General features: G+C 37.2%; 1 protein-coding gene across 2 annotated transcripts; it reads right to left on the bottom strand.

Moving 5' to 3' along the window:
• Window positions 1–176: 176 nt before the first annotated feature.
• Window positions 177–26,967, bottom strand: SMC3 (structural maintenance of chromosomes 3). 2 transcript variants are annotated; one of them, XM_074875252.1, is made up of 29 exons: window positions 26,776–26,967; window positions 22,557–22,632; window positions 20,945–20,983; window positions 20,054–20,121; window positions 19,607–19,678; window positions 19,341–19,420; window positions 18,706–18,784; window positions 17,289–17,406; window positions 16,569–16,744; window positions 16,304–16,384; window positions 15,902–16,066; window positions 15,526–15,647; window positions 14,952–15,165; window positions 13,214–13,317; window positions 12,885–12,984; window positions 12,247–12,407; window positions 10,767–10,908; window positions 9,383–9,533; window positions 8,220–8,372; window positions 5,749–5,900; window positions 5,375–5,533; window positions 4,576–4,683; window positions 4,087–4,195; window positions 3,190–3,437; window positions 2,856–3,068; window positions 1,957–2,148; window positions 1,617–1,794; window positions 961–1,067; window positions 177–646 (listed from the first exon to the last, which is right to left on the bottom strand). In XM_074875252.1, the coding sequence occupies exons 1-29, from the start codon at window positions 26,788–26,790 to the stop codon at window positions 575–577; spliced, it is 3,654 nt and encodes a 1,217-aa protein (XP_074731353.1). In that variant the 5' UTR covers window positions 26,791–26,967; the 3' UTR covers window positions 177–574. The 2 variants fall into 2 exon arrangements, with proteins under 2 accessions (XP_074731353.1, XP_074731354.1); XM_074875253.1 differs by lacking the exon at window positions 20,945–20,983.
• Window positions 26,968–27,044: the final 77 nt, after the last annotated feature.

Here is a 27,044-nt window from a genome sequence, read left to right as displayed (position 1 = left end):
AGCATTGGCAATGTACAAAAAAGGGGAAAAAGACAGAAGAAAGAATGGCTTTAAAGAATTGTTTTGTCTCATACTTGTGAAATATGCAGCTCCAATATGACCAAATAGTATTTACTGCATCTCAGTGGAATCCTCTAAAGACAGACAATATAAACCAGAAACTTAATATATACAAGTTACAGCAATAAAACCAATCATTTTAATTGAAGCCATTTAAAAAAAAACATGTGAGGCAATATAAATGGTAAAATTATACTTAAGAAGGAATAGCTAGCACTTTCTGAAAAGCTTTAAAACAGCAACAGACACTTTACAAAAGATTTAAGGGAAGAGAATAAAATTTCCAAACTACAGGTATAAAGGTAGCATTAACAATTATCTTATAAAATACAGCAACAGAGACAAAATGGATACTCAAGCTTCTCTGAAACTAAGCCTTCTGGGGTCTTGGTTAAAATGTGTTCAAAAACTATTTTAAACAAGGACTAATTATTTCATATTTTAAATTTACAGATCCCTGGCATAAACATAGCACTATACACAGCTTCCAAACAAGCAGAAAGTACAATTTCTTTTAACCATGCGTGGTGTCATCTTCTACAAAGTCTTTGGCCATTTCTGCTGTGATGACATCAATATGACTAACCTGGTGGAACAAAAAGAAGTACACAGTTATTACAGTATCTCCTGCAGAGTAAGCCAGGCTTATTTCTGAAAGCTCCAGGACTCAGCAACAGGCTTATAATCAATTTCTAATCTCCTTTAAAGAACATGACAAGGGACGTCTGTAGATATTTAAATTCTTTTTCAGGAAGGAGAGAACTTTTACACAAGGCTGCAATATAACTAGAAATCCATCACTGAAATAAGGCTGATTCACTTTGAACTCTTAAGTCAAGTCCCAAATGCACAACTTGATAAGGTTCTCGGTAAATGCCATAACTAAAATATATTATTTACCTTGTTTCTGAATTTTACACCATAGAACTTGTCAGCTGACTCAAGCAGTTCAGGCCTAAAAGTTGTTGTAATAAACTGAGCGTGTTCAGCTAATTCCATAATCATATCTAAAAAGAACACAAAAGAGTAGGACTGGTCTTAGTATGAGACAAGCAAAGAGTTTGTTATTCATTACTCAAAATTAGGTTGTAGTTAACAAAACAAAAACCAAAACCACTCACGAATCAAGAAAGGATCCATACAGGGTTTTAAAGTACTATCGTTAATTCCAGTATCAACTCTGACAAATTCAGCCAACTTGGCAAAATCAGTGGGGTATTAAACTTCTATGATGAAAACAGAGTAAGCACTTCCCCAACAATGCAATGAGCTAAAAGTTCATATTTATAATCAAACTACAATTCAAAACAGGACTATTTCCACCACACTGAAGTGTTGTGAGGACACCCTTTAGACACAGCAGACAACACAGAGCTTCTGCCTAAAACCAAGTTCATGAAAGCTTCAAAAGGAACAAGGTTAAATTCTAACACACATGTTGGAATATTAAAAAATGTGCCTTTATGCTTAAAAGCTTTTATCTTAAATGTCAGGGAGGAGAAGACATAGACTATCACCTTCAACCACAACGAAGATGAATAAAGGTAGACAGTTACCTGAAACAGCTTTTCTGTGCTGAGCATCCAAGGCTTGGTCGATTTCATCAAACAAGTAAAATGGAGCTGGATCACATTTCTGGATAGCAAATATCAGGGCTAGAGCCACTAAGGATTTCTGTCCACCTGAAAGTTGCTGCATTTCTCTCATTTCACCCTGCTTCCCTGTGAACGATACCTAAGAAAACAATGCAACAGAAAGATGATTTCAAAATATTGAACTGCAATGTCACTTGCTATTATAGTAAATAAACAGAACCAATTTAATGTTGCCTTTTAAAAATAAAAGGCAATCTAAACAAATATTTGGAGTACTGAAACACAAAATATTTTTCTTTACCCTTATGCCAACTCCAGTGAACTGGTCTACAGATGGAACACTGCTCTGAGATCCAGATCCCCTTTCACTCTCGGTGCTGCCTTCACCTTCATCCTGGGACTGACTGCCCTCCACATCTCCTTTCTTCATCACTAATGTGGCCTTGCCACCAGGGACTAACTTCTGGAATACTTCACTGAAATTTTTTGACACCTGAAAAACAAACAGTCAATCACCAGCTCATTTTTACACAGTAAAATCAAATGCAGACAACAGCTGGTTTTACTCACACTAAGTATCTGCTACAAAGCAGAGACCAACATTCATTCTTAAGTGGAAATAGAAGTGAGAAACATACGCTACACAGAGCTTGGTTTAAAAACATTTAAGCCAACTGTTCTTGTAGCATGAGAATTTTCACAAGTTTTTTCAAGGAAGTGGTAGAATTAACATATAAAACAGCAGCAAAAGCAAGTATGATCTATATCTCAAGTTTACTGAAGAGATCTCTCTTAAGCAAATGACCTTTTATGAGAAGACTTTACAAACTTTGTAGCTAAGATCCTTTGTTAACATTAGGAATTACTTTCACTAAATCTGAAGAATGGATTTGGAGCAGAGTTTTTTACCAGACATTCACTAGAAAGGGTTGTATGTACTACAAAGAAATGAAGTATTCACCAGAAATGAAGTATTTAACAGGTTTAAACCAAAGCTAGAGTTGCAATACAACCAAGAGGAGCACCTATTTAAAATACTAGCCTATTTCAGTATTTAAAAACCCACAAACCTTAAGTTACATGATACTGCCTTCTATTATTATAGATGTACTTAATATCTGCTTCTTCCCATATAGCTGCTACATAATGGGACAATTTGATTTCAGCACAGTTTCTTTACAGTTGTTGCCATTTTGTTACCTGTTTGAAAGTCAGCTGAATAGCCTCGTATTTCCTGAGCTCGAGGACATTCATCAGCTCCATGATGGATTTGTAGCCCCTGTCCAGTTCCTCTTGTCTTTTTATCAATTTTTCTTTCTGCTCTGAGAAATTCACAAACTGATCTAAAGCTTTTTTATTAACATGACTGTATTTCTTCAGTTCCGTATTGCACTGCTCCAGTTTGCGGAATAACTGTAAATGGAAAATATTAACGTATCTAAGTGACTTGCAATTCTAGCCACATCTGACACTCAAGATGTTTCGTGACCCGAAATGTTAGTGTCACGTACATAAAGCCAAGCACACTTATTACCTGCTTTAAACTTAAAGTCTGATACTTTTCAAAGGCTTCCTGTGGAAGTGAACCCAACTCTCGGATTTTCTTCATGCATTCCTCTTTCTTCTTGAGAAGCATGCCTTGTCTGTTAGTCATTTTTTCCAGTTCTTTTGTATCATGGTTAATGGCATCCATATGTTCCTTTTCCATGTTCTTCCAGCGTTCCATGCTCTTTTGAAGCTCTTTAATTCCTGCTTCCGTTTTGTCAATAGAATTATCCAGATCTGAGATATTGGGTGAAAGCACAAAACCCCGAAGTGGTAAGTCTTACATGCCTGCATAAAATCAGCAATTATCCAGTCAAGTATTTATGAAACAAAAAGATAATCGAAAGAAAAAGATCTATTAAGGAGTAGAAAGTTAATTTTAAGACAAAAAGCTGGAACTTGCTCTCTTCTTCCCCATGAGTATATGGCTTAAAAGACACCCTAACAAACATACTAAGGTCATACAGGGTATAGAAAGAGAAGCCTGAAGTTTGAGCCATCCAGATGCTATTTCCTATTTGACAGCAACTTAGTTTTAGACAGGTTAGACAAAATTCAAGAACAACTATACAAGATCATGCTTGTATGAAGGTTGTTTCAAGAGTACTATGCCCTGAAGCCAGAAGTCTGTTATCACCAATACATACTTACTGGTATTAGTGTGCAACTGTGGACAATTTCTTTGTGCACAACATGCACAAAAACCTTATTTCACTTATCTTTTGTAGTAAGTTCCAGAAATCTGTTACACACTGTGTAACTACTACAGCATATTTGAAATTAATGATTACTTCTCGTATTTTGGTTTAAGAAACAGACCACAATATGGCACATGTGAACTTTCAAAACCCTGCAGAATTTTCTTTCAAAAAATGATGCTACCAACCATCTGACCGTGCCAGCGTATCTTTCACTCGTTTGTTGATAGCCTCAAGTTCCGATGTTGTGGCAGTAAGAACTGTGCCACCTTCTGTTTCTCGAAGCTCGTTCAGTTCCTATGGGACAAAGTAAATGTCACCAAGCTTCAGCACGGAGGGCAACAAAAGTATAAGCCAGACAAACAAGTTATCTTCTGCTACTCTACATATAACTGTATTTAGTATTTTATTAATGTTAGATTTCCAAACAAATCTGTCATGATGGTGCTCTTTATATATAGGCTGTATATTTAAAGTAGGATTTCTGTCAAAAATTCATGTCTAAAATACTGTGCTGAAACTTACATAAAGCAGCTAACTCAGCTTGTATATAGGGAAGCAAAACCCATCACAGATAATGCAGAGTAACGAACATTTATCAAACGATTTAATACCTTAAAGCCCCAGAAAGAAACCAAAAACAGATTGCAAAAGTACATTTAAGAGAAAATCCTTACTTGTTCTACTTGGTCTAAGCGTTTTCTTAGATTCTCATTGAGATATGTTTCAACTCTTGTGATAATGCCTTCCAGTTTAATCCTCTCATTCAAAAGCTGTCTGTTTTCCTGAAAAAAAATGAAAAGTGTACAAATAGCCTTAACTGACTTTTAAACAACTATTTTTAACTTTTTAAAAAAATTAAGACAAACCCCCCACTCTTCACACAATTCTATGTACTAAAATATCACACAATGCTTTGGACTGTTGCTCTAATTTTAACAGATAGAAGGAAACAAATGGGAAGTATTTTTGCAGCTGTCTAGTGTAAAAGTCAGCCATAAAACCCAGTAAGTTTTAAGAAACCGTATTAGCATCTGAATTCAATTCTTAAACCCAGAAGAGCAACTACTTAAGTAGTATTTTTTCAAGAAGATGGGTATCGGACAAAACTTTAGTTTTTGTCCCATCTACCATGTGCTTAAAGGCACTATTTTCCCACACTGCGCATTATCCCTTTCAGATTGTATCTATTTGCATTTATTGTTGTAAAGTCCAAGAGCAGTAGCAAGAAAACTGTGATGATTCCAATGCAAACAGCCATAACTCTCACACAATACAGCTAGTAAAACTTACCCAGCATTTGAGAAACATGCAAATACACTTTGCAGATGAGAAAACTCCAAACATGCCTAGGTACTACTGATGAAACTAATTACGGTATATTCATAAGTGACTTCTCACACAAAAGGACAAAAATAAGTTTATTGGGAAGAAAGATACCACACATTTAATGGCAAGACATTTTCATTTCCTTACTTGCTGTAGTTGTCGAATTTCATCATTAAGGGCATCCACACGTTTCTGATCTTCAAGACTGAGCTGAGACAACAAATCAGTCCCCAGCTCTGCTTTTAATGATTCTCTAGTTGACTCCATAGCATGTAAACTTGCCTCCAAGCTCTGCAAACTGCGTTGCTATGGAACAGATATGAGACAGAATTATTCCTCAAAGCAATCTGTAGATTTATATAAGTTCCACTTTTCTGTTTATATATTTTTGTGACATCTCCAGTCATCTCTTTGTATTTCACATTATGATGTTAACCAGAAAGGAATGCAAGTTTATCAGTAATATTACAGAAACAATTAATATAAAAACAGTAACAGCTTTCAATAGCCCCATAGTATACCTTAGGCATAAATGTCTTCTCAGACTGTTGCCTTTTCTCCTTCAGCATTTTCATCTCTGACAAAATACTGTCTCGAGAGGCTTTGAACTTTCTCTGCTGTGTCTCAATTTGCTGCATTTGGTTCATTAGCTGGTCAATCTCATTATTAATCCATTCCGTGGGCTAAGGAAAACACTGTCCTTGTTTTAAAAAGCATTTTATTACATAGTAGTACCTTCAATTTTTATTCTGCTTTGCATATTCAGCTGCCATGAAAATAATAAAAAAAAACCTCCCACAAAACCAAAACATTCAGTTGTACAGGAGACATCAAGTAACTTGAGCACCCTTATCAATGCCAAGAACAAACAAGGAAAGCTTAATTTAACGTAATTTTACAACATGGCACTTGGAAGAACACAGGGATACATTTGAACTTGTAAGGAAAACTCAGATCTTACAAAATATAGAAGAGCAGATACCTACGTTTAAAAAGAAATATTAGAACAATACAATTATCCCTTACTCAATTCTAAGGCAAAAAGTGTAATCTGTTCATGCTAATTTTAATATAATGGCTTAAGTCATGATGCAGGGCTTGCAGAAGATTGTTTTAATTTATGTTGAATCACTAACATCATGTTACTCCTACTACAATGTATATTTTAACACAGTATCAACTTAAATGCTCTAAAACTTAAGTAATTCCCCTAAGCAGAGGTTACAGTAAAATACTTCCCTACATCATTGAACATTTTGGGAAACTGAATGAGCTACACAACAGCAAGTTAGTGGGAATGGTTATTTTACTTTCAAAACTACTGAGGTCTGTTTGCGTTATGTTCTAAAAGTTACTGTCAAACTGCAGTAACAGCTCTTACTACAGTCACTGATCTACCACAGCTGAAGGGTATGCCTCATAGGAATTTCTATCGGTTAGATGAGTACCCTACCTACATTCCCTACAGATCCCTTCTCAAAATGAAAACTCAGGCCTAAAGATTTTGACTCAAATGATAGCAAGAAACATATCTCAGTTCCAAAATAGCAGTCCTGATTAAAAGTTAAGTTATACTGAAACCAAAGGGTCTAACAGGTAATTGGGAAATTTAACTACAAGCACCAGGAATTCAAGCTCCTGTTCCTAGTTACAAAAAGGCGGCTACCTGTACAATGCACGCTGAGATTAATGTTAAAATTAGTTTCTGCACAAATCCTTTTAAAACCATATACCTACATATCTGTAGCTTAAAAAAGAACTAAAGAAGGAGAAAATACCACACTCAAATATTTAATTGTAGATACTCATATTGGGTCCTGCACATTGCTTACAGGAACAATAAGAAGGGCGAAAGACATTCATTATTGCTGCTGCATGTAAAGCCAGTTGGCAAATTCAGTTTATTTAAGTCACGTTTAACAGACCATTTCGACATTTTTCCACTGACTTAACATAGTCACAGGTACATACTTTTATAGTTTTGCTAATCAGCTGTGGATCTAAGTGTTCTGTGGCTTCAGTGTTCTGCCCATCTGCTGCACCAAAAATGTCTCTAATGCACTGCTGCAGGTCAAAAAACAAAAGGAGTTCAGTTCAAAGGACAGAATGACCTGGATAATGGAGAATAAAATTGTATAAATCTCCCTTGTCCTTGAATTTTAGATACTGGATCTCAAAAGGACACTGTAGCATTAAAGGGGTTAGAGAAAAATGTGAGTTACGTGAATTTTTGTACAAAGAGACTGAAAAGACCAAGACTGCCAAGCAACACGGAGCTTAATTATAATATAATGCCCTCCATCTCCTCCCCACAGCATAAGTGGACTATGGAACACACCAATTCAGGACACAAGTACTAAAAATATAGCATGAGTCAGAAGAAGCAGTGAAGATTAACACAGATAAGAATATCTGGTTATAGCAGTTACTACAACAAACTCTAGAAGCCACAGAAGACTCATAATTTAGGGTTTAACCTCATCTCTAAGCTTTAAAGATCAAGATCAAATTTTAACAGGGACAGACTACTAATGCTCCTTTTCCCCGAAGCCTACAGTGCCAGCCACTCTCTGAAGCAAACTATTTGGACAAGGTGTCCTTCAATTACTATTTTTCAGTCCAGTTTCCCCAGTACAGAAGTGGTATAGAAACTATTTCTTAACCACATTGATCTAAATATTATTTTTTCAAAAGAATGCAATTCAGCCACATAAACAATGGATATGTATTAAAATCTGTTGTTTTCACTGTTTGTACACCAATTTTCACATGCAGGTGTTTTGTTTGTTTTACCATTGATTTCTTTGCTACTAAAATCTCTACAGTAACATTAATACAGAACCAGGTTGCACAAACAACAGCCAAAACAAACGCCACAGCTAAATACGTAACATTAACAGAAGTTAGTCTCCTGTTTTTTATCTATTACTGCAACCACAAAACAAAAGCTTTGTCATCATGCAACCTTTCCCCCAAAACAACAAAAGGATATTTTCAATGTTTCTGCGTAAATTTTCATTGAGTTTTGCTTCAAGTTCACCAAGTTCTTCTTCCGCCTTTCTAACATCTTTTTGCAATTCAAGCCGAGACTTCCTTGTGTCATAATAACCTCCAGTCAAAGCACCACGATGGCTGACTTGATCACCTAAAGGCATAACAGAATGAGACTATAAACTGCCCCCTGTATGCTCTCCGTAATGTTCAGAGCAGTTTCTACAATACAACTTAGCAGGCTAACTAGAACATTTCAACTTACCTACAGAGAAGCGCTGCACCAGTATCAGGAATCACATATATATGTTTATAGTAATTAGGGAAATGTTTATTTCTGTATTTGATTTAAAGTGCATTTCCTTTCTCAAGACCACAGATTGATATGATCTCCTTTAAGCATTAGCTGATTTCTGTTTTGTTTTTAATTAACTTCCGAAACCATGCAGCGTGAAGGAAAAAAAAATACTTATATTAAGGGGAAAATGCAAATGCCTAGCACTACCAGTTTAAAAAAAAAATCTCAGATACTCTGTAAGGGAGAAAACAAAAGAGAGGCTGAGTAATTAGCAGCCTTTGTGGCTTGTAGAGTATGATGTTACTGAAAAATTGTTTCCTCCTCAGGCATCCTTAGCATTTTTTTTCAAATTGACTTTAAGAGACAAAAAGATAACAGTAAACCTGCCGGGAATATGCCCTCTGAGAACAGGCAATTAACAAGAGATACAGATTATTACAGAGAACATGGAAATGTGTCTGGTATGCAGAAGAATTCACCTTGCATTTATTGGTAATTAAAGCTGTACATTTACACCCTAACACTGGTTTAAGTTTGTGGAAAACACCATGAATACTCCAGGAAAACAAACACCTGTTAAATTGCCTAAAACAAATTGAATACAAACCTAATCTGCTTTACAATTCTTGAGGATGGAGATATGTAGTTACTAACTTTTAAATCATAAGGAAATTCAACAGCTTGTGAAGAGATTGTGTATTTTTAAGTACAGTACTTGACCAAGTGCAACACTGTACATCTCAGTCAAGTATACTATTACTTAAAATAATCTTACTTTGACAACGCTAACAGACCATATTTAAGGAGCCTTACCTTCCAGGGATCCCATTTTTAAAAGAAATAATTTCTAAGATTGCAACATTTACCTTCCAGAGTAATACAATCCATAGTGAAAGCTCTGGCCAGCTGGGTAGACACTTCCATGCTACGACAAATTAGAGTCTTGCCAAAAACATGTTTGAAAGCTTTGTCGAATCTTGGATTGTATCTCAGTTTACTGATCATAGGAATAGCATCCTGAAGTGACAGTGATTTTAATGAGAAGAACATATTGATACAAATATGGCAAGTATATTGCAACTAATTCATATACAGAATTAAAGAGAGCCCTGGAAAAAAGAAACTACCACCAAGAGTAAAAATAGAATACACTCTAGCTTTATAACAAGAATTTCTAAAAGCTTAGCATAGCTCAAATTCACTGAATATTAACATTGGTTTCACAATCAATAAACTACTAGAATGAAGACTTCTGGAGCTGTGTGTTTCATTATTTACATACAGGATGTCAAACCCTGAACTCAAAAGCACAATATTGTGAATGATACTTTGGAAATAAACAGCTGTCAGTTGGTAGAAGGATGACACACTGACTGAACATTACCAAGACAAATACAAACACTCTATGGAAATCAAGCACAAGATTTTGCAATTTTAGCTTTTAACAGCTAGGCTTAAGTCTTAAGTTGACTAAGTCTGCCAGGACTCTTATCCGAGTATTAAATTGATACTGAAACAAGAGTTGAGTAAGTATCATAAATTCGCAGTAAAATTTTTTTCCTCCAAAAAAATTGTTCCTTTCTGTAGAAAGTAGGACACAAACATTAACACAGCTTTACTAGTAAATCCCTCCCAAATAAGCACCCTAGAAGTCTGATTGTTTATTTCTTTTTTCCTGCTTACCTGAGGAAAAAAGAAAAAAACATTAAAAAAACCTTATTCTACCATGATTATTGTAGGAAGCAGTTAACATTTACACAATTTGTTCACTATTAAAATTTCAAACAACAGATACTTTCTTGAAATATGTTTCAGAACTACTTTTTAAATGGCTGTCACTGAAGATTTATTTATGCATTTTTTAAATATAAAACCACAACTTATTTCCAACAACTTTGAGAAACTGCCCATGGTTGTAACATGGCTCTTCAGCTTTTGTCCATGGCAGCATTTCAGCTTAATGAATTACAATTCAGTAATTCAGGCAATTATTATCAGGTTACAATAAAATGTTACTTCTTTTTAGTATCACCTATTTACTGGTAAGGTGAAGTTAAGCTTTACAGAGCAAATACCTGGTAGGAAAGTATTTTCCTATAACAGTTTTTTATGTTGTGAAGCATACATTCGAAATAGTATCTGACTGCAGACATTCAACAGCAAAGCAAGTGGTGGGCAAAAAGCAATACACACAAACAAATCAAAATATGAGACTTTGTAGAGGAAGACTCAAAAGGAACTCTCACTCACATTAGTCTCAGGATAAGCAGTATCTCTAACATCCAGCTTGTTCAGAGGGAGGAAAGTAACTTCTCCAGGAAGGTTCATTTTGTTAAATTCCATTAGGATCTTTGTACTGACCTCATCAGAATCCACAATGTGATAAAACAACCTAATAAACAAGCCCAACAAATAAGCAAAACTTTACTGTGCTAAAATCACTAACATATTTTATGGGAACAGTAAGCATGCAGGTACTATTAAATAACATACCAATATAATGCTGCACTGCATTTTCTCTTCAAGCCTGTGCCTTAGAATAAGTTGATACTCACTTTCATTAAAAGGGGATCAGCCAAGAATTTTACATTCCACCCTCCAGTCACAAGAGCAGCTCAATATGCGTACAGCATTGCTATGTACACTGCCTTTTTCGGTTCAACTGCAACTCTCTGTCCTCCACACCACTTCAGTAAACAATAGTCAGTCCTCTGCATGGATTTACAGAGTTTGCATCTTATGCTTCTGTACACAATCAACAGAAACAGAGACCACATATCTCCCTGTGCATGACTGGGACTAGCACCAGAGAAACTGAAATAAGTGATCTTTCTTTTCCAAGTTCAACTACAGTTTGTTTGTTACTGCTTTTTCCAAACTACGGGGCACAACAGGATTCAGAGAGAACTGAAGTACTTTGAGAAGACACCCATGTTCATGCAGACACAGATGTTTCAGATGAGGGACTGCATTTTAAATTGTGGTAGCATCAAGATTTCTTTTTATGTGGTAGTTTGCAAGATCACGTCACCTCTGTCCTCCTTCCTGCCCTTAGGCACTATCTGCGTTTCAACAGAACAAGAATTTGTATGGCTACTTGTGAATTGAAACAGGGGACTGATGACACAGAAAGACAATTTAAATTAATTTGAAGTTTCAGATGCTGCAGGAAGTGGTGGATTACCCAGCAGGCACTTACTTCTTCTAGAACATACATTACAGACTCGTTAACACTCAACATCTTTTCAGATAGCTGGTTTTGACAGTCTAGAGACCATCCTCACCCATGAGATTTTCTAGTTTAAGTGAAATAATTCTTATCGATTGTTACCATTGAAACATCAGCACTGCCTACTGTAGAATTCTCCACACCAAAAGATGACATCCACTTTATTCAATATAGCTCAGCCTCACCACCAACCCTTCTGGCAATGTCAGGAGTGTGGATCTGGGGCCCTTTTTTGAGGTCTTTGTGTAGTTTTGTTTTAGGTTGGGTTTTTTTTAGACAAGATCAAGACCAGCTAGGATTAATTTTTAAATAGACAGAATTCTTCTTAGTTCCTTCTCAAAGGAGTAGCAGTTTGATCATGCTATACAGAAGGCACTTTGACAAAACAAGGATGAGAGCTCAAGCTCAAGAGTAAAACTTTCAGTAGCAACTAGCACCAACAACTAAATGGTAACACTGTAGCTACTTTAACTTATGTAACACTAAATAGTATGTAATTACCTGTTCCCTGCAGTAACTTCAACACAGGTGTAGAAAGCTGGTTCACATTCAAAGTTATTCATCACAATGCCATGATAGCCATTTAGAACATGCTGGTTTATGCCTTTTCGACGGAAGTGCTCCAAGACTTTGTTTATGCTATCTATACCATTCAAAATGGCCTGTTAAAATATAACTCATCATTGTACTGCAATTAAAAGATGCACAAGTAATACCCATTTTACTTTTAACTTTGTGAAAGTTGTAGCCTCCTTTTTCACTAAGTCCCTGCTAACTAACCTACAGCTCTAACAGAAGATATCCAAATATTTGAGTCTACCCTATTCAAGGACTTTTTTTTTTTTTCTTCTCCTCCTTAAAAGCAAAAAGATATCAGAAGAAATTTTCAAAGTATTCCATTTTTACCTGGTCTCCTTACCTCTCCTCAATTACCTTGCACTTACAAAACTAATTTCTAGTTAGGTCTAAAGCTGAATTTTTCAAATATTTATAGCTCATAAATACAATTTGTCCATTTTAGTTATGACACCATAACCAAAAGAAATAACTGTCATATCTTTCAGATATAACTATGACTTGTCCTTTAAGAATGAGAAGAAAAGCTTCCACAAGAACTTCTCAAATACAAGGTATCTTACCTTTCCTGTTGCTGCTCTGAGAAGCTGCTGTTTCTTTTCTAAATCCTCCCGCTTTGCAGCGAGAGCTTGTTGTTCTGCATTCTCTTCTCTCCACAGATAACTACAGAACAAAAATAATTAAAATATTTTAAGTGTGAATGAAGTCTGAAGATTTTTTTTTAATTGTCATTATTATTCTCAAAGACTGCTAATTTAACAGGAAGGCGAAGTGCAGGAGTTCATACATGGCTGTATTTAAAAAAAACATACCTACATGCTATGTTAACAACTACACAGTTGGGGTCCTTCACATTAAGTGAGATTCAGACATATTTCAATTAATTACTAACTTTCTTTCGCTCTGTAGTTCATCCTTTTTATTTTTCACTTCATAGTATTTTCTGTCCAGTTCTTCAACACGAGCTTTCACTTCATTAAGATCCTGGTCCAGTTTCTAACACAAAGAAAAGAATAGTATGAACTACAGCTCTCTGGTCAAAAAAGAAAAGTCTTTATTTTATTCAATATTAAGTTACTACTTAAAATTCAGAAATGATTCCTACAGGTGTTTTAACCAATTTACAACAATCTGCAAAAGCACTAAGAATAAATACATCTTTGTAAGGGAGCAGTAACAAGGTGAAGTTATCAAGCGGACTGCAAGGCAGGCACTAAGTTGAGCTGTGCATTGGGGTATTACAGCAAAATGGCTCACGAAGTCACAGTAAGAAACTGAACCAAAACAGTAGCTATCATACACAGAACTGTGTAATCATGCTCTGAAAGAACATCTGTGATAAGAACATACATAGTAGCCTTGCATTACATGCCATATTGCTATTAGTCAACAATATTAGCCTGCTCTCCAGCACTACTAGTACTTTACCACAGCAGCTGTCAACAATGTGCTGTTTAAGCCAACACATAGACATCCCCGCCCCCCCCCCCTTGCTCATTTAACATTTGCCACTTTCAAAGCAGCTCAGGGCTAGCACTCAGATGTTTTTAATTATCTGTGTACAGGAGGACTAGCTGTGTTCTCAAAACATAGCCAAGTTTTTCCAACCTAACTTTGCAAGCTTTCCATCACGTTCACCCAAGACATCTCCCTCCCCTTCGAATAACAAAAAGCTATGCAACTCTTAGCCCAAGTATAAATCAATCTTCCTTAAGGAGAAAAAGAAAACCAAGACATGTTTATAAAAGGAATCAAAGGCCACCTCAAATTTAACTTCTTCAATTCTACAGAATTCTATTGAGCAGTACAATATAGTCAGGGGTAAATGTAATTTCTTTCATTCACCAATTCAGAGAATCATTACTTTGCTAACATGAGCCCCATCCAAACAGTATTTTAGCAGAACATCATTGTCTTTGTACCACTACCTTCCTAGATTTTGTCAGACCGATCCTTGATTTTGGTAGATGTATTACACAAAGACCAAGAGCACTGTCTACCAGCACATGCAGGGTAGTAGCACTAGCACTGGATGCTCTCCCACCATTAGATATGGGGTTTTCATTCCTGCAGCTCCTAGCAGAAGTGGCATTTTTGGATTGTACTGCTGTATTTGCAGTGTAAGAGCTGTTTCTGAATAGAAATTAAAATCTAAAAGTTATGCAAATAATACTTAGATTAGTCTTCTAACATCGATAGGGACACAACTTCTAACCAGCTGCAATTGTGGTGCAAAGGTGCAGTGCTTGCAGCACAGTTTAAAAGACGCCCTGTTTAGGGAAAATAAAGAGCTAAAACAACCAATGCAGACCTCTATAAAAACATAACAAGGTGTTACCTATATGAAATGGCCATGTTCAACATAGACAAGAGCAAGTCTCTTCCTGAAAACTCAGGCCAGACACTTTGGGGAAAGTACCAGAAAGTCAACATAAAGAGTGAAGTTAAATGCAGTGCTAAAGGGAGTTCAGAGTCTATCTGCAGATGTTTTCATAACACATTTTTAAGAGACCACACCCAACCAGAAAGTCTCATCTTCCTTATAAATAGGCATTAAAGTTTAATTGTCCAAAATCAAGTGTTTAACCCCTCTCTCAAAAATACTGACAAGTAGTAAGCTGAAAACATACACTGTACTGTTCCAAATTTTTCTCCTTGTTTGCCTCTGTATCCTCCAAATCCTTGTGTATAGCTGCAATTTGCCGCTTCTTGTCATTGATGGCTTGATCTAAAGACTTCAGTTCTTTCTTTATCCACTTATCCCTTTCTTCTTTGGAAGTAAACTGGCTTCCTCGACCTTGTTTTGCATAAAGATCTGTTCTTTCCTGTGTAGCCTGTGCAAGCCTATTTTGAGAAGGGAAAGACATGGTATTATAAAGAACTCTTTGAATTTATTAAGAGCAAGCATTAAGAACTACCATAAGAATTTTCATAAAGCATCAAATCAGACTCTAAAATTTTAGCACTTCACAAAACAACAAATTTGACAACAGCCCAAAGTGATTAAACTTAAATATCAATGTCACCAATACTGTTCCCCCCCAACAATAAAGGAGGCTTTTTACAGACCATCTGTAAGTATATATAGCTACCACCCCACTCTCAAGCAACAAGTACAACTCAGAATTGCACATATGGATAGTACTGATAGTATCTTGGGGTTTTTTTAAATGCTTTGACTCCCCATTGTAGAATGGCACAGACCTAGCAATTCCCCTCTCTTCTTTTTCTTTTACACTGTTGAATTTCGGCTCCGTTTCTGCTAATTCTTTCTGCTTCTCCTCAATTTTCTCAAGAAGCTTTTGCCTCTCTTTTAACAGTCTTTTCTGAAAGTCAAACAAAGCAGTATTTAAAGTTAGGTAGTATCAGGAACTGTATTATGATAAATAAAGGATAACAACACAGGAGTCTATGTTTACATCCCCTGGAAGCACACTGAAAACATCCCAAAAACCTAAGATATCTGTCCAACAAACCTTAGAAAATAATGAAATGCTGCAGTCTAAAACCAAAACTTCAATACACAAGCATAATACCTTGTGACAAAGACATTTTAAATGACTTCACCGCTGTTACATACCCTTTGTTCACTGTTGCCAGCTAATTCATCCTGCAGGTCTTTAGCCTTCAGCTCCAATTTAGTCCTCTGTTTAATCTGCTCCTGTCTTTCAGCACTAAGTTGTTCTTTCTCTTCTTTCATTGCCGAAATCTTTGTCTTCAGTTCTCGAACCTGTCGTTCTATTTCCTATGCAAATTTAAATATGCAGTAACTTAAACACTGCATGCACATTTCAGTATCTATTAAAACTCACAAGACTATTATTATGTAGATCAAGATACACTTAAAGTGTGAAAAACTTCTCCTGTTTCCAAACGGGATGAGAGCATAAAATAGAATTTAACAGTTTTAGAAACCACCTGCCAAAAAAAACCCAGAAAGCAAACCACACCTCTGGAGAGACCTTGTTAAAAGTATTTTTACCTCCATTTTATCTCTAGCATCTTGCTGTGCATCTCTCAGCTGCCTGGATTTCTCTCCACTTGTCTCCCGCTTGGCAGAAAGCTGTACGGAAATATCACCAATAGCTTAAGTAGTAAGATTCTGGTTTAGTAATAGTTCCAGAAAGAAAATAATTTGTTAAATTAGTGAAGAACATTGACAGATTCTATCAAGCAATGCAAGGAGACGTTGGCAAAAAGCAAATCAACAGCTCATGTTATGATTTACATTAGCCAAGATATTTTACCTCATCAAGCTTAGCTCGGGTTTCATTAAGCTCCTGATTATAAATGGTGTATTCTAACGCCCGCCTCATTTTATCCCATTTCTGGTACTGAGCCAGCTCTTCTTTCTCCTCTTCTAGAGTATGCAGTCGCTCTTCGATGTATTTCAACAACTCATTGATCTTCTCTCGCTTGCCCTCTTGAGAAAAGATGACAAGATTGAAGTGCAGTTAAACACTGGAATACATTCCCACAACTTTAAAGCTACTGAATCTCCAGGGATTAACTATGTCAACAGTTACAAAATATGAAAAGGAGAACCCATGTTCAGAAATTCCTCAAAGAAACATCCTACCAGCAGAACTGTTGATATTAGTTATGTAAGGCAACACAAGCATGTACACTTAAAATTTTATACTATACTACATAAATTTTAGAGTTTGCATAGCAGTATGTATCCTGATTTTTGGATCATTGCCAGCTGACATCACTCATGTTTTGAACAGTACGAATACCCCTATTAGTCTAGCTAAAAAGTTTTATTAGTAAAAGCACACATTAAGTCACTTATTAAACCTTTTGAGATTTTTAAAATTCAAGGAGTAAATATGACATGCTCTGTATCATTTAACATACCACAAACAAGATCTATCTAGCAATTAGCCTTACTGAAAAAGCCATAAACCTTTAGAGTTAATGGAATTAATGTGGTACAAAACATCCACTTCTTAAACTATTTTTACCTGTTTCTTTCATTAGTGAAATACTCTCTTCTTTACGTTCATCGTACACTCTGGTACCAGCTACTTCTCTTAGTAACTTCAGTCTTTGAGAGTCAGGAGCTGTGGCCATCTGGTTGATCTAAAAATTCAAGATCTATGATTTCAATAGCCTGCTCTGGATGTATAACTAAACACAACAGATCAAAGATCGCACTTTTTTTGCTGTGTCTGCTTGCCTGAGGTTTTGGCAAAAGATTCACTTTAGGATGGCAAGTATTCTGCTTGTAATGAATTTTGTTGTTTTTCAAATGCTACCAGTTATTGCTAAAACTTCAGATACTAGTATTACGTAAACTGAAGAAATCATTACCCGCTCAAAATTATGTTTAGAGAAACTCAAGCTTGGGCTTTCAAGTTCTAGTGCTAAACCAAATAGTTTAAATGCCTCCATAAAACCACACCAAAATGTAGGGGTTATAATCTTAGAATAATTCGCGTCGTGAAACACTCGCTCACCCAACATTAAATTAATCATACAATTAAACCCCATGTAAAACTCACTTTCCTTCAGTAGAATTTCAGTGCTTGCATCCTTTTATAAGAAGGTAAATAAGGTAACTGTTTCTGATTTGTACTGTATTAAAACCAGTATGTGTATTTTGGCTGAGTCATGTGCACCAATCCCCATGACAAAACACAAGTGACTTTCCAGCTGAAGTTGTTTCTTCCAAATACACATGTTCAGCCATACAGGAAAATTCATCCTGATAAACAATCCCAGACTGCACCGCTGGGTCAGCATTTCTGCCATCAAGTGCTTCTCTTCTCCTGCATTCTCCTTTCACTAATCTTTTGGAGCTGAGTTATCAGCATCTCCACAGTGTCCCACCCAGTGAGCCATGACAAGTAATCCCTCCTTTGTCTCCAGATCTCGGTGTCCTTTGAAAGCTCTGGTAAGTGTGCTTGGGTCTTGAAAGACCAGTTAATACAGGCCATGCTGTGAGCCCTTTCCCTGCTGGGAGATCACTTTTGGTGCTTCCACACTCCTCCACTGACAGTATTTTAAGCCTCTTAAAATTCTCTACAATTACTTTACTGCCTCATCTTAAGGCTCAGAAATCTATGAATTTACACTGAAATAGTCATAGGAATTAAGTCTGCTTTGTTTTTAAGAATACCGAAAAGCACATGATTGCAAAGATTACCATGAAAAACCAAACTTTTCTAAGTATCAACATTACAGACATTAAATTATTTTTCTTAATATCGACATAAACTACTAAACCAGTAATATTTGCAAAAGCAGCAACTACAGAACTGTTTCCAACTACAATGGATTTAGGTTTTGGTTTACTTCTGCAATAATTGAACTAAGTTTGGCATCCAGGAAACATAATACTCTTAATGATTTCTTCCACTTTGTGAAAAAGAATCTTACCTTTCCTTGTTTGACAATGTAGTAGGGATTACTGCGAGAAAATCCAGCACTTTCAAGAAGATTCATTACATCATTTTTCCTGAAACGTTATTGTGAATCTATTAAAAACACTTACAGTAAAAGTGACAGCCGTAAAAATTCAGTAAAGTATCACAACTATACATCACATACTATAATCACTGTGTGCAATGCATGCTCTGTTTGAAGAAGCTTCTTTATTTGGTAATAGCTAATTCTAGAAGTAAATGAGAGAATGAAAGTGGAAAATATCCAAAATACTATAGTGTTGGAAAGAGATTAAGCAAGAAGCACCTTGAAGCAAAGAGGCAAATACAGATAAAGATATCACAAGGAAGGATATGAAACAACCTAAAGTCTGGCAACTCTTCTATTTAAAAAAAAGCCCTGAAAGAAATACCATATAAGCAGTTAAATATCACACTAATGAACAGATTAAACCGTAAATTCAGTCTGCTGTCTATTGCATAAGGACTAATTCCCTTGCTGTCAAACTACTGGTACTTGGCATTACACAACTGATTTACTTCAGACTAGAGATGCAAGTGTTCAGTTTGACTAGAGAATTTTACAGAAATCCTACTGGTCTCATTCAGCTAAGGAAAAGAAGTACCTACGTCACCATTTTCTTGTCTAAGAAATATTGGTCCTTCTTGGCTCCAATGACTCTGCGAAGTGAGACTTCCTCTTTATCAATCTTAAGAAAACAAAATCCAATAAATTCAACTGCTTGCAGTAGGTATGTATTACTAATCCAGAATGTTTATGGTACTTTTTACTAGAACTGACTCAAAAGCAGTTACTGTACTGAAAACTTCACTCATACTGAGATTACTAGAGTCAGAAATAATCATCTATTTCTGAAGTAGTGTATTCAACTTACCGGTAACCTGTTGTCCGAATTGTCAAAAATAATTTCCACAAATGCTGAAATAACACGAGGACCTGTACCTTCCTGAGAAAAGAAATATTTTAGTTACATAATTCCCACATTAGAAGGATTTTAAGCTCACTCATCTCTCCTTTTCCCTAACAATCCCACTTCCCCTTTCATTCCAAGGATTTGAAAATCAAGAGCATCTATGTAAGATCCAGTACATACATTTTTATTTCTGAAAATCTTGGATATACATTCACCAGTGTGCATTATCAACATAATGTTTTACTTTGTTATAAATTCCCTTTTGCCAAAGGCAAACAAAAAACGTTTAAGAATGCTTTCAAAATAATTGGCTTAAAATATCCACAGCCCAGCAGTTTACCATTTTTGCAGTAACATGCAAATGCATTAGCTTATTCTTTAGTCTTGTTGTTGTACACCTTCACTTACATGCAACAAAGCCAGTCTCTGCTCTGGGCGAAGATGACTAAACTCATCACTGAGGACAAACTGAATTGCTGTAATAAAATAGTAATGAAACAGAAGATTTATTCTTTCCTTTAGGGAGATATGCAGCAGTTTCTTTAACTCAAAACATACTGTTTTACTGTTACATAGTACAGTCATACCACTGCTAATACCTTACAATGTTTCTTCATTAAAAACGTTCATCCGCTGGATCTTCATCACTCAGCCTGCTGTACACTACAATTTCTCTGAAGAAGTCTCATTGTCGCCACCTTACTAATTCACCGCGTAAGCATTAACAACGCTGCCCACCTAAGGATTCATGAGCTTTCCTCTACAAATACACAGCACGCAGACTAAGTTAAAAGTATTGCTAAAATACTTAACACTTGACAATTTATAAAGACTACCATCACAAAGGCCACTAACACCTCTGACTAGCGTCTTTGCTCCTTCACTGATGCTCCCACCCCACAAAATGCCCCTCATAGCCATATGTTAAAAGGTTGTATAAGCTGTGCCATACCGCTATGGAACCAGCTTAGAATGTAGCCACTGAGAATGTCTAAAGCAACTGCAAACATCCCAAGCAGCTTTCAAGGTGGACTTTTAGAATCAGTTTCCTCCTCTAAATACTTTTTTCACCATTTAAAATCTTGGAAGGCCCTTAATAAGAGAAGCCGAATACTAGGGAAAAACCTGAAGGTAGCTATTAAACAAGCTCAGAGATCTGCCTTTGATCATTGCCAAGTAATTACCAATGTGCCACTCCTTACTGAGGAAGAACATTTGGTAAAACAACTTCCGGCAAAACTCTGTCAGCCTGTTACCATCAACATCCCCATGCTATTGTATTAAGAAATCTGTGCTTACCATAAAAAAAGTTGCTTTTCCCAGATCCATTTCTTCCTACTGAAAATTGAATCACAAAGTATAATCTCAAGTTGACATAGGTTAACATTGCAATGTACCTTAAATGTTGCGTATAAATATTCAAGAACAGAACCCAAATATAACACAGCCAAATAAAATCTCAGTGGGATGAGGCAAACTTAGCAGGTGAATGACTTAGTCATTGTGTGAGAATAAGAGAGCAGTCCTTTCCCCACTCAGACACATTACAATAACTTACAAACTCCAACACTATTCCACAATGAGAGTAATGGTTAAAACAATCCTATTTATTCCCATCCTTTTTTTTTTTTTTAATACTGATCTCCTGATGGGATAAGAACAGTAGACCTAAATCCAACTCTTCTGGTCCCAGCATCAGTTTTTTTATATTTAACCAAAGGAATTCACTTGTACATTCAGGCTGACTCTGAACTTTTTAATACTACACTTGCTAGTTCAGGAATGTTTTGTTTTAAAAAGACTGGAAGAAGTGCTATTTCTATTTAAAAATTAAAGGTTTAAGAATACAGCACTATGCCAACATAGAGTCATCTCAGTGTTTATTCCTATGTGTTTCAGCAAGGCTCAATGTCTTATCTTTAAGATCAGCAGCTACTGTATTAATTTTGAAACTGCTTGCCTTCCAGTAGCAATGAACATCCCAGGCTTTTCATCCCTTCCTGCCTACATGCCCTCCAGATTCACTTCATCCCCCAAACTACTTGGGATTGCTATTGAGGTATTTAAAAAGGCAAAAAATAGTGAAGCTGGGCTTTTTTTTCTTTTCCTTTTTTTTCTTTTAAAAATACTAATACCTGGAAAAAGTTTGAGGTCTCGCTGAATTAACATTACATAACAGAACATGCTATTCAAGTCGTGTGCACGCTTTTCCAGTCTCAGAGTAAATCCTAACTACTAAGTTTTGATGTCCAAAATTGACTGTTTTCTGTTGTGTCAGCAGTCTCAAAGTTGCTGCACAGTCGCTAAAAATCAGTGCAAATGAAAACGCAGTACCAGGCATCCATGGGCAAAACCAGGAAAAGGCATGCGAATGGTGGACAGAAACATGCTGTTAGATTAGGTGTTATTTATAAAACTACACTTTGAAATTTATGTTATACTTTTTGACAGTCCACATTCCACAAATTCATTCCTCCAAAGCTGGAAGAAAGAGGATCATCTTCTCTGCAGCAGTTTATAGTAGGTAGTGTGCTTATCAAGAATGATCACACTTGCACACACACACAAAAAGAATCCCATACAAATTCTCTGCTGCTGTTCCTGCAAGGACAGCTTTTAATGGGGATCTGGCTGACAGAGATCTGCACATATGAAGGCATTTACAGACCTCACCCTATTTCTGAAGACTCAGACTACTGTCACAGTAAAACTGAATGTTAGCATTACTTTGCTGTAAGTGGAATACCCCTTGTGATATGTTACAGACAACTGTAAAGAAGTTTCTTAAACAGAAAATACATTCAACAAACATAGGCAGAATATTAAAAACTATAAAGGACTCTAATGTGAACATCATCTGAAATAACACTGCAACTCTAGTTAGTGTTAAAAGACAAGTACCAGAACTTACCAATGACATTGTGTTTTGAGCTGAATGGGTCCACAATGGTTTGGTCCCTGTAGCTTCGAAAGCCCTGGATGATTACCTAATGAGAAGAGGGAGTTATTTTAACAAGGTTGTCTCTGTTCTTAAGCAGTTTTTGAACTGTAAGATTTTACAGAATATTTACATCAATTATAATATGCTTGATTTCCCACACACACTTCAACCTTCCAGCTCAAGATCAGCAACTTACATTATAAAACTTGCCCCTCACCTAAGCATCACTTTAGGGACAGATTTTTCTCCCCACATCACAAGAGATGCTGATACTTATCTAGGCCAAAGCACAGTGAACAAGAGAGTTCTAAGAATGTTTCTGTACCAGACTACAAAAAAAGATGTATTTGCATCAAGTATTGCATACAGGAAAGAAAACCACAATATAACAAGGACTTATCCTAGTAGGGCCAGATTTAAACTTATTTTTTATAATGCAATCCACATACAGCATAAGAATTCTATTTGCAAATTCTCCAAGTAGAGCAATTGCAGACTGCAAAAACTACACCAGACTCTACCTATCTTACATGCAATTCAGCCGTTTTTGTTTTACTGTGCAACCTAAAGGGAAAAGTAAAAAAAGCAAGCTATCTTCATTCTAGTGGATTTACTTCTTAAGACAAATACAAACCTACACAATTAACTTCAGGAGCTACACAACAAACAGTCACCTTGAAGCAGCATGTCAAATTCCCACTATTCCATTTCAGTAGAGATTTGAGGTGTGCCCAGTCAGGTAACATACAAGGTACAGAGTGACAATATCCTGATGCTTCAGTTCTGCACAGCAGCAAAATTTATCCAACTTACAGCATGCACATTCCAGCATTAAGCAACCTTTTCCAAACATTAAAGCTGTGCTGAAAGACTACAGTAGCTTTGCTCTGCTCAGCAAGACAGCAGAAAGACAGCCTTCACCTGAGAAGTCTTGATGTTTGCAGATCTTTCAGCAAGAATGCTTACAAAAGGACTACAGTTGACATTTAATTATGTGCTTTGCCCAGCTGTTCTCCAACAGAAGCAAGACACTGTGAAAATAATGCCAGTGTTTCACCATTATAGCTATCATAAACTAAGAATTACTTGTTAGGAAGACAGCAAAACATCTTACAATATATTTCTCAGTATTATTACCGCTGAAGTTTAGAATATGAAATTATTTAGACTTTGTTTAGTTTGTAAGGTCTACAATCCCATCACCATTTTCTCTTTCTGAACATGTCATCCCTTCTCTCACATCTTCAAGAATTAAAACAGGCCACATTCCAGAAGATGAGCATAATACTTTGTATCCAAGAAGCACACACAAAACTTCAGCAAAAACCCTAGAAGTAGTAACTGTAAACACTGAAGCAAGCCTTCACCTCCCGTACAAAATCCTACATTAACTGTACACCTGAGCAACTCAAGAAACAATTACCTTTAAAACAACATTCATGTTCTGTAATATTCTGGTAGTGTACTATACAAACAGTGGGGAAAAATCCTGTCCGTAAAATTTACTAGACAAAAGACTGGGAGAAGAAACCGCCCTGATTTATTCATGTCAAGTTAAGTCTTTCTCCCATTATGTGACAGCCCATTATCAAGGATTAGCACAGAAAACTCCTCTTACCACCTGTTTGTACTAACGGATTAAAAACATCTCACGAATACTGAATGAAAATGCCATGTCAGACAGAAAATCAAACACTCGACTTTATAAAAAATGAAATTACATAAAACTTAAAGGCATTAACTAACTTTTAGTCAAAAAATCACTGAGCCATTCTTTTCCCAGGCACTACAGTCTCCTTGTCAAATCCTCTGCAAAATTATTTCCTTACTGGAATCTGAAGCTAAGAATATGGATAGGCAGAAAATTACTAATCCTTGACCATCAAACATCAGATCTAAGCAACAGCAGCTATGCTGGAAAAGGAACTGTGTTCAAATATAACTTCCTCCAATGCCTTGCCTACCTAAACCTTTTTTTGGAAATGCGACTATGCTCCCTCTCCACGGGCAAGACAGTTTTCATTAGGTACCTGTGCTGTATTCAGATCTAAATCCAAAGCAACTATATTGGAAGTAACTAAGGATTTCAGAATGTAATGGACCAAACTACAGAAAGCAAGTTTAAGACGTGTTAGCCGAAGACTACCCAGTCGCTGTGGCTGTAAGCACAGACCCCCACCTCTTCTAAAAAACCAGTCTGCCTCATCAGCCAGACGGAGACTTTCTGTCTCCGTACCAGTGGCTTTCAAAGGCAAAATGGAAACAGCAAGTCTTACTCAACTCTTGTCCCCAGCTCTAGGCCACAGCAACTACGTTCACTCACTCTGATTTTGAAAAATAAATTAAAATTACCCTCCCCCAACATTTTGTAAACAATGCTGCTTCCCAATTCACCAGATTTCAAGAAAAAAAAAATAAAAGAACGGACAAAATATTTGATCTCCAGTATTTTTACAGTTTGCCTATAATATTCTAAAATCATCCAGATTGGAATAATTCATCTACTTTAATCTCATAAGAGTCTGAAAGCTTCTACAAAAAGGTAAAAACAACCAATAATTATTTCTTGGATATTGCTACAAAAAAAACTTTTACCACCCACATACTCAGGCACCAGAGTATGATCCAGACAAACTCTGCAAACTATTTCCCCTCCCCTCAAAGTTTTTTCCTAGATGGCTTCTCACTTCATCCATCCTACATATTCTGCAACCTCATAACTTCTTAATCCAAGGCTATACAAGGCAATAAAGACTTAAACAATTTTAATCTTCAAACTGCAGGAATGATTTCTGCGAAGCCACAAAATAAGTGATCCCTCATCCATTTTATTCTCATGTTCACACCTTGTTATGCTCTCTTCTATAGCTCCTAGAACGGTATTGGTTACTGACCACCTAAAATTTCTTTTTTTCCAGCTGTAACTGATTTCCCCCGTTCTTAATTTGGACTTCTTACTCTGATTCTATACATCTTCACTACTGTTTACTTTTGTGCAGTTCAAATCTGGAGAACAAGAATTCTTATTCAAAGACTTTAAAGCAATGTGTGCACCTGCACAATAAAGTGATTTACTAAAACACAATCAAAAGGTATTTGCAGCTCTCCCTAGTCAGCCAGTTGATGAAAACCTTATTTCTATGTAAAATATGCACTTTCAAACATGATATTCTTTTGAATAAAGATACCCTTAGGGTATCAGAAAGCCAGGTCAATTTTGAGTCCACTGAGAAACGAGAATCTCAGTAGGCTTTTTATGAACATGTATAGGCAGTGGTACGAAAACAGCCATAAAAATTCAACTATACCATGCAATACGACTGCAGGGATATACTACAGAACTGACATTAATAATTGCCTCAATCTCAAAAACTGTTTTGAAAAGGTCCATACAAGGACCTTCTTTTTAACTGAGGGTTAGCTGTAGATTGCTTATCAAGGATAAAGTATAATAGGTTAAATAGTCCATGCCCGGGGGCCTAAAGCATTACCCCAATACAAACAGTAACTGTTGTTTCTCCCAGGGGAAGGGACAGACAAAAGCAGTTTGAATTGAAACCCCAAATACAGTCACATTTCCCCATTGAAACCACGCACAGATTTAAAAAAAAAAAAAAAAGTAAAAAAGAAAAGAACCAACAACTTTAACAGCTGAAAGATGCCGCCTAACAGCTGAGGAGAGCCCTTTGTCTATGTACGAGCCCCGCATGGGTATGAGCCTCCGGGCCTTGGGTCACCCGCTGCCTGGAGAGCCAGGACAGCAGGACTGGCCCGTCCAAAGGGTCCCCACAGAGCCCGCGAACAAGTCCCGACTCCAAGAGGGCCTCGCCCCAACGCCACTTCACACCTGCAATGAATGAAACTAGCCACGGGAACCGGGGGAGGAAAGGCACCCGGCAACCTACACGGAGGACTTGCTCCGTGGCTGGCCCGAGGATGCTCCCCCTCAGCAATGGCCGCGGTTTCCCCCCTCGGGACAGTGGCGAACCAAGCAAAGGCCTTCGGACCCGCCACCACCCGGCGGGCCTCTTGCTATGGGCCAGGACATGGCTCTGCCGCTCGTCCGGAGGTCGAAGACCCTCCAGCGCCGGGGCGGGGCGGGGCAGGGCAGAGCAGGCAGGACCAAACCGACCCAGCCAGGCCCAGGTCGCACCGCACAAGGCGGGTGGCTTGGACCCCGCCGGCTTACCTGCTTGATGTACATGTCTGCGAAGGATGGGGAAGGCGCCCGCCCTGGTGCCTCCTGTTGTCACTCTGCCCGCCCTCACCGTCTCTTCCTGGCACGAGTGCTCGGCGCGACCCCGGGTCTCCACCGCCGCCGCCTTCTCCCGCCCCTTCAACCTCCTCAGACTTCCCAGCACAGCGCCCCGCTCACCCCTCACGCAAACAAAATGGCGGCGGAACCTCCCCCGTCCCGTCCCGGCGCGAACCATCCAGCACCAGATGGAGGGGGAGGTA

This window comes from Strix uralensis, chromosome 7 (assembly GCF_047716275.1).
Source record: "Strix uralensis isolate ZFMK-TIS-50842 chromosome 7, bStrUra1, whole genome shotgun sequence".
Lineage (NCBI taxonomy): Eukaryota > Metazoa > Chordata > Aves > Strigiformes > Strigidae > Strix > Strix uralensis.
The sequence above is the reverse complement of the archived record's forward strand: the minus strand, read 5'-3'. Positions and strand labels throughout refer to the sequence as shown.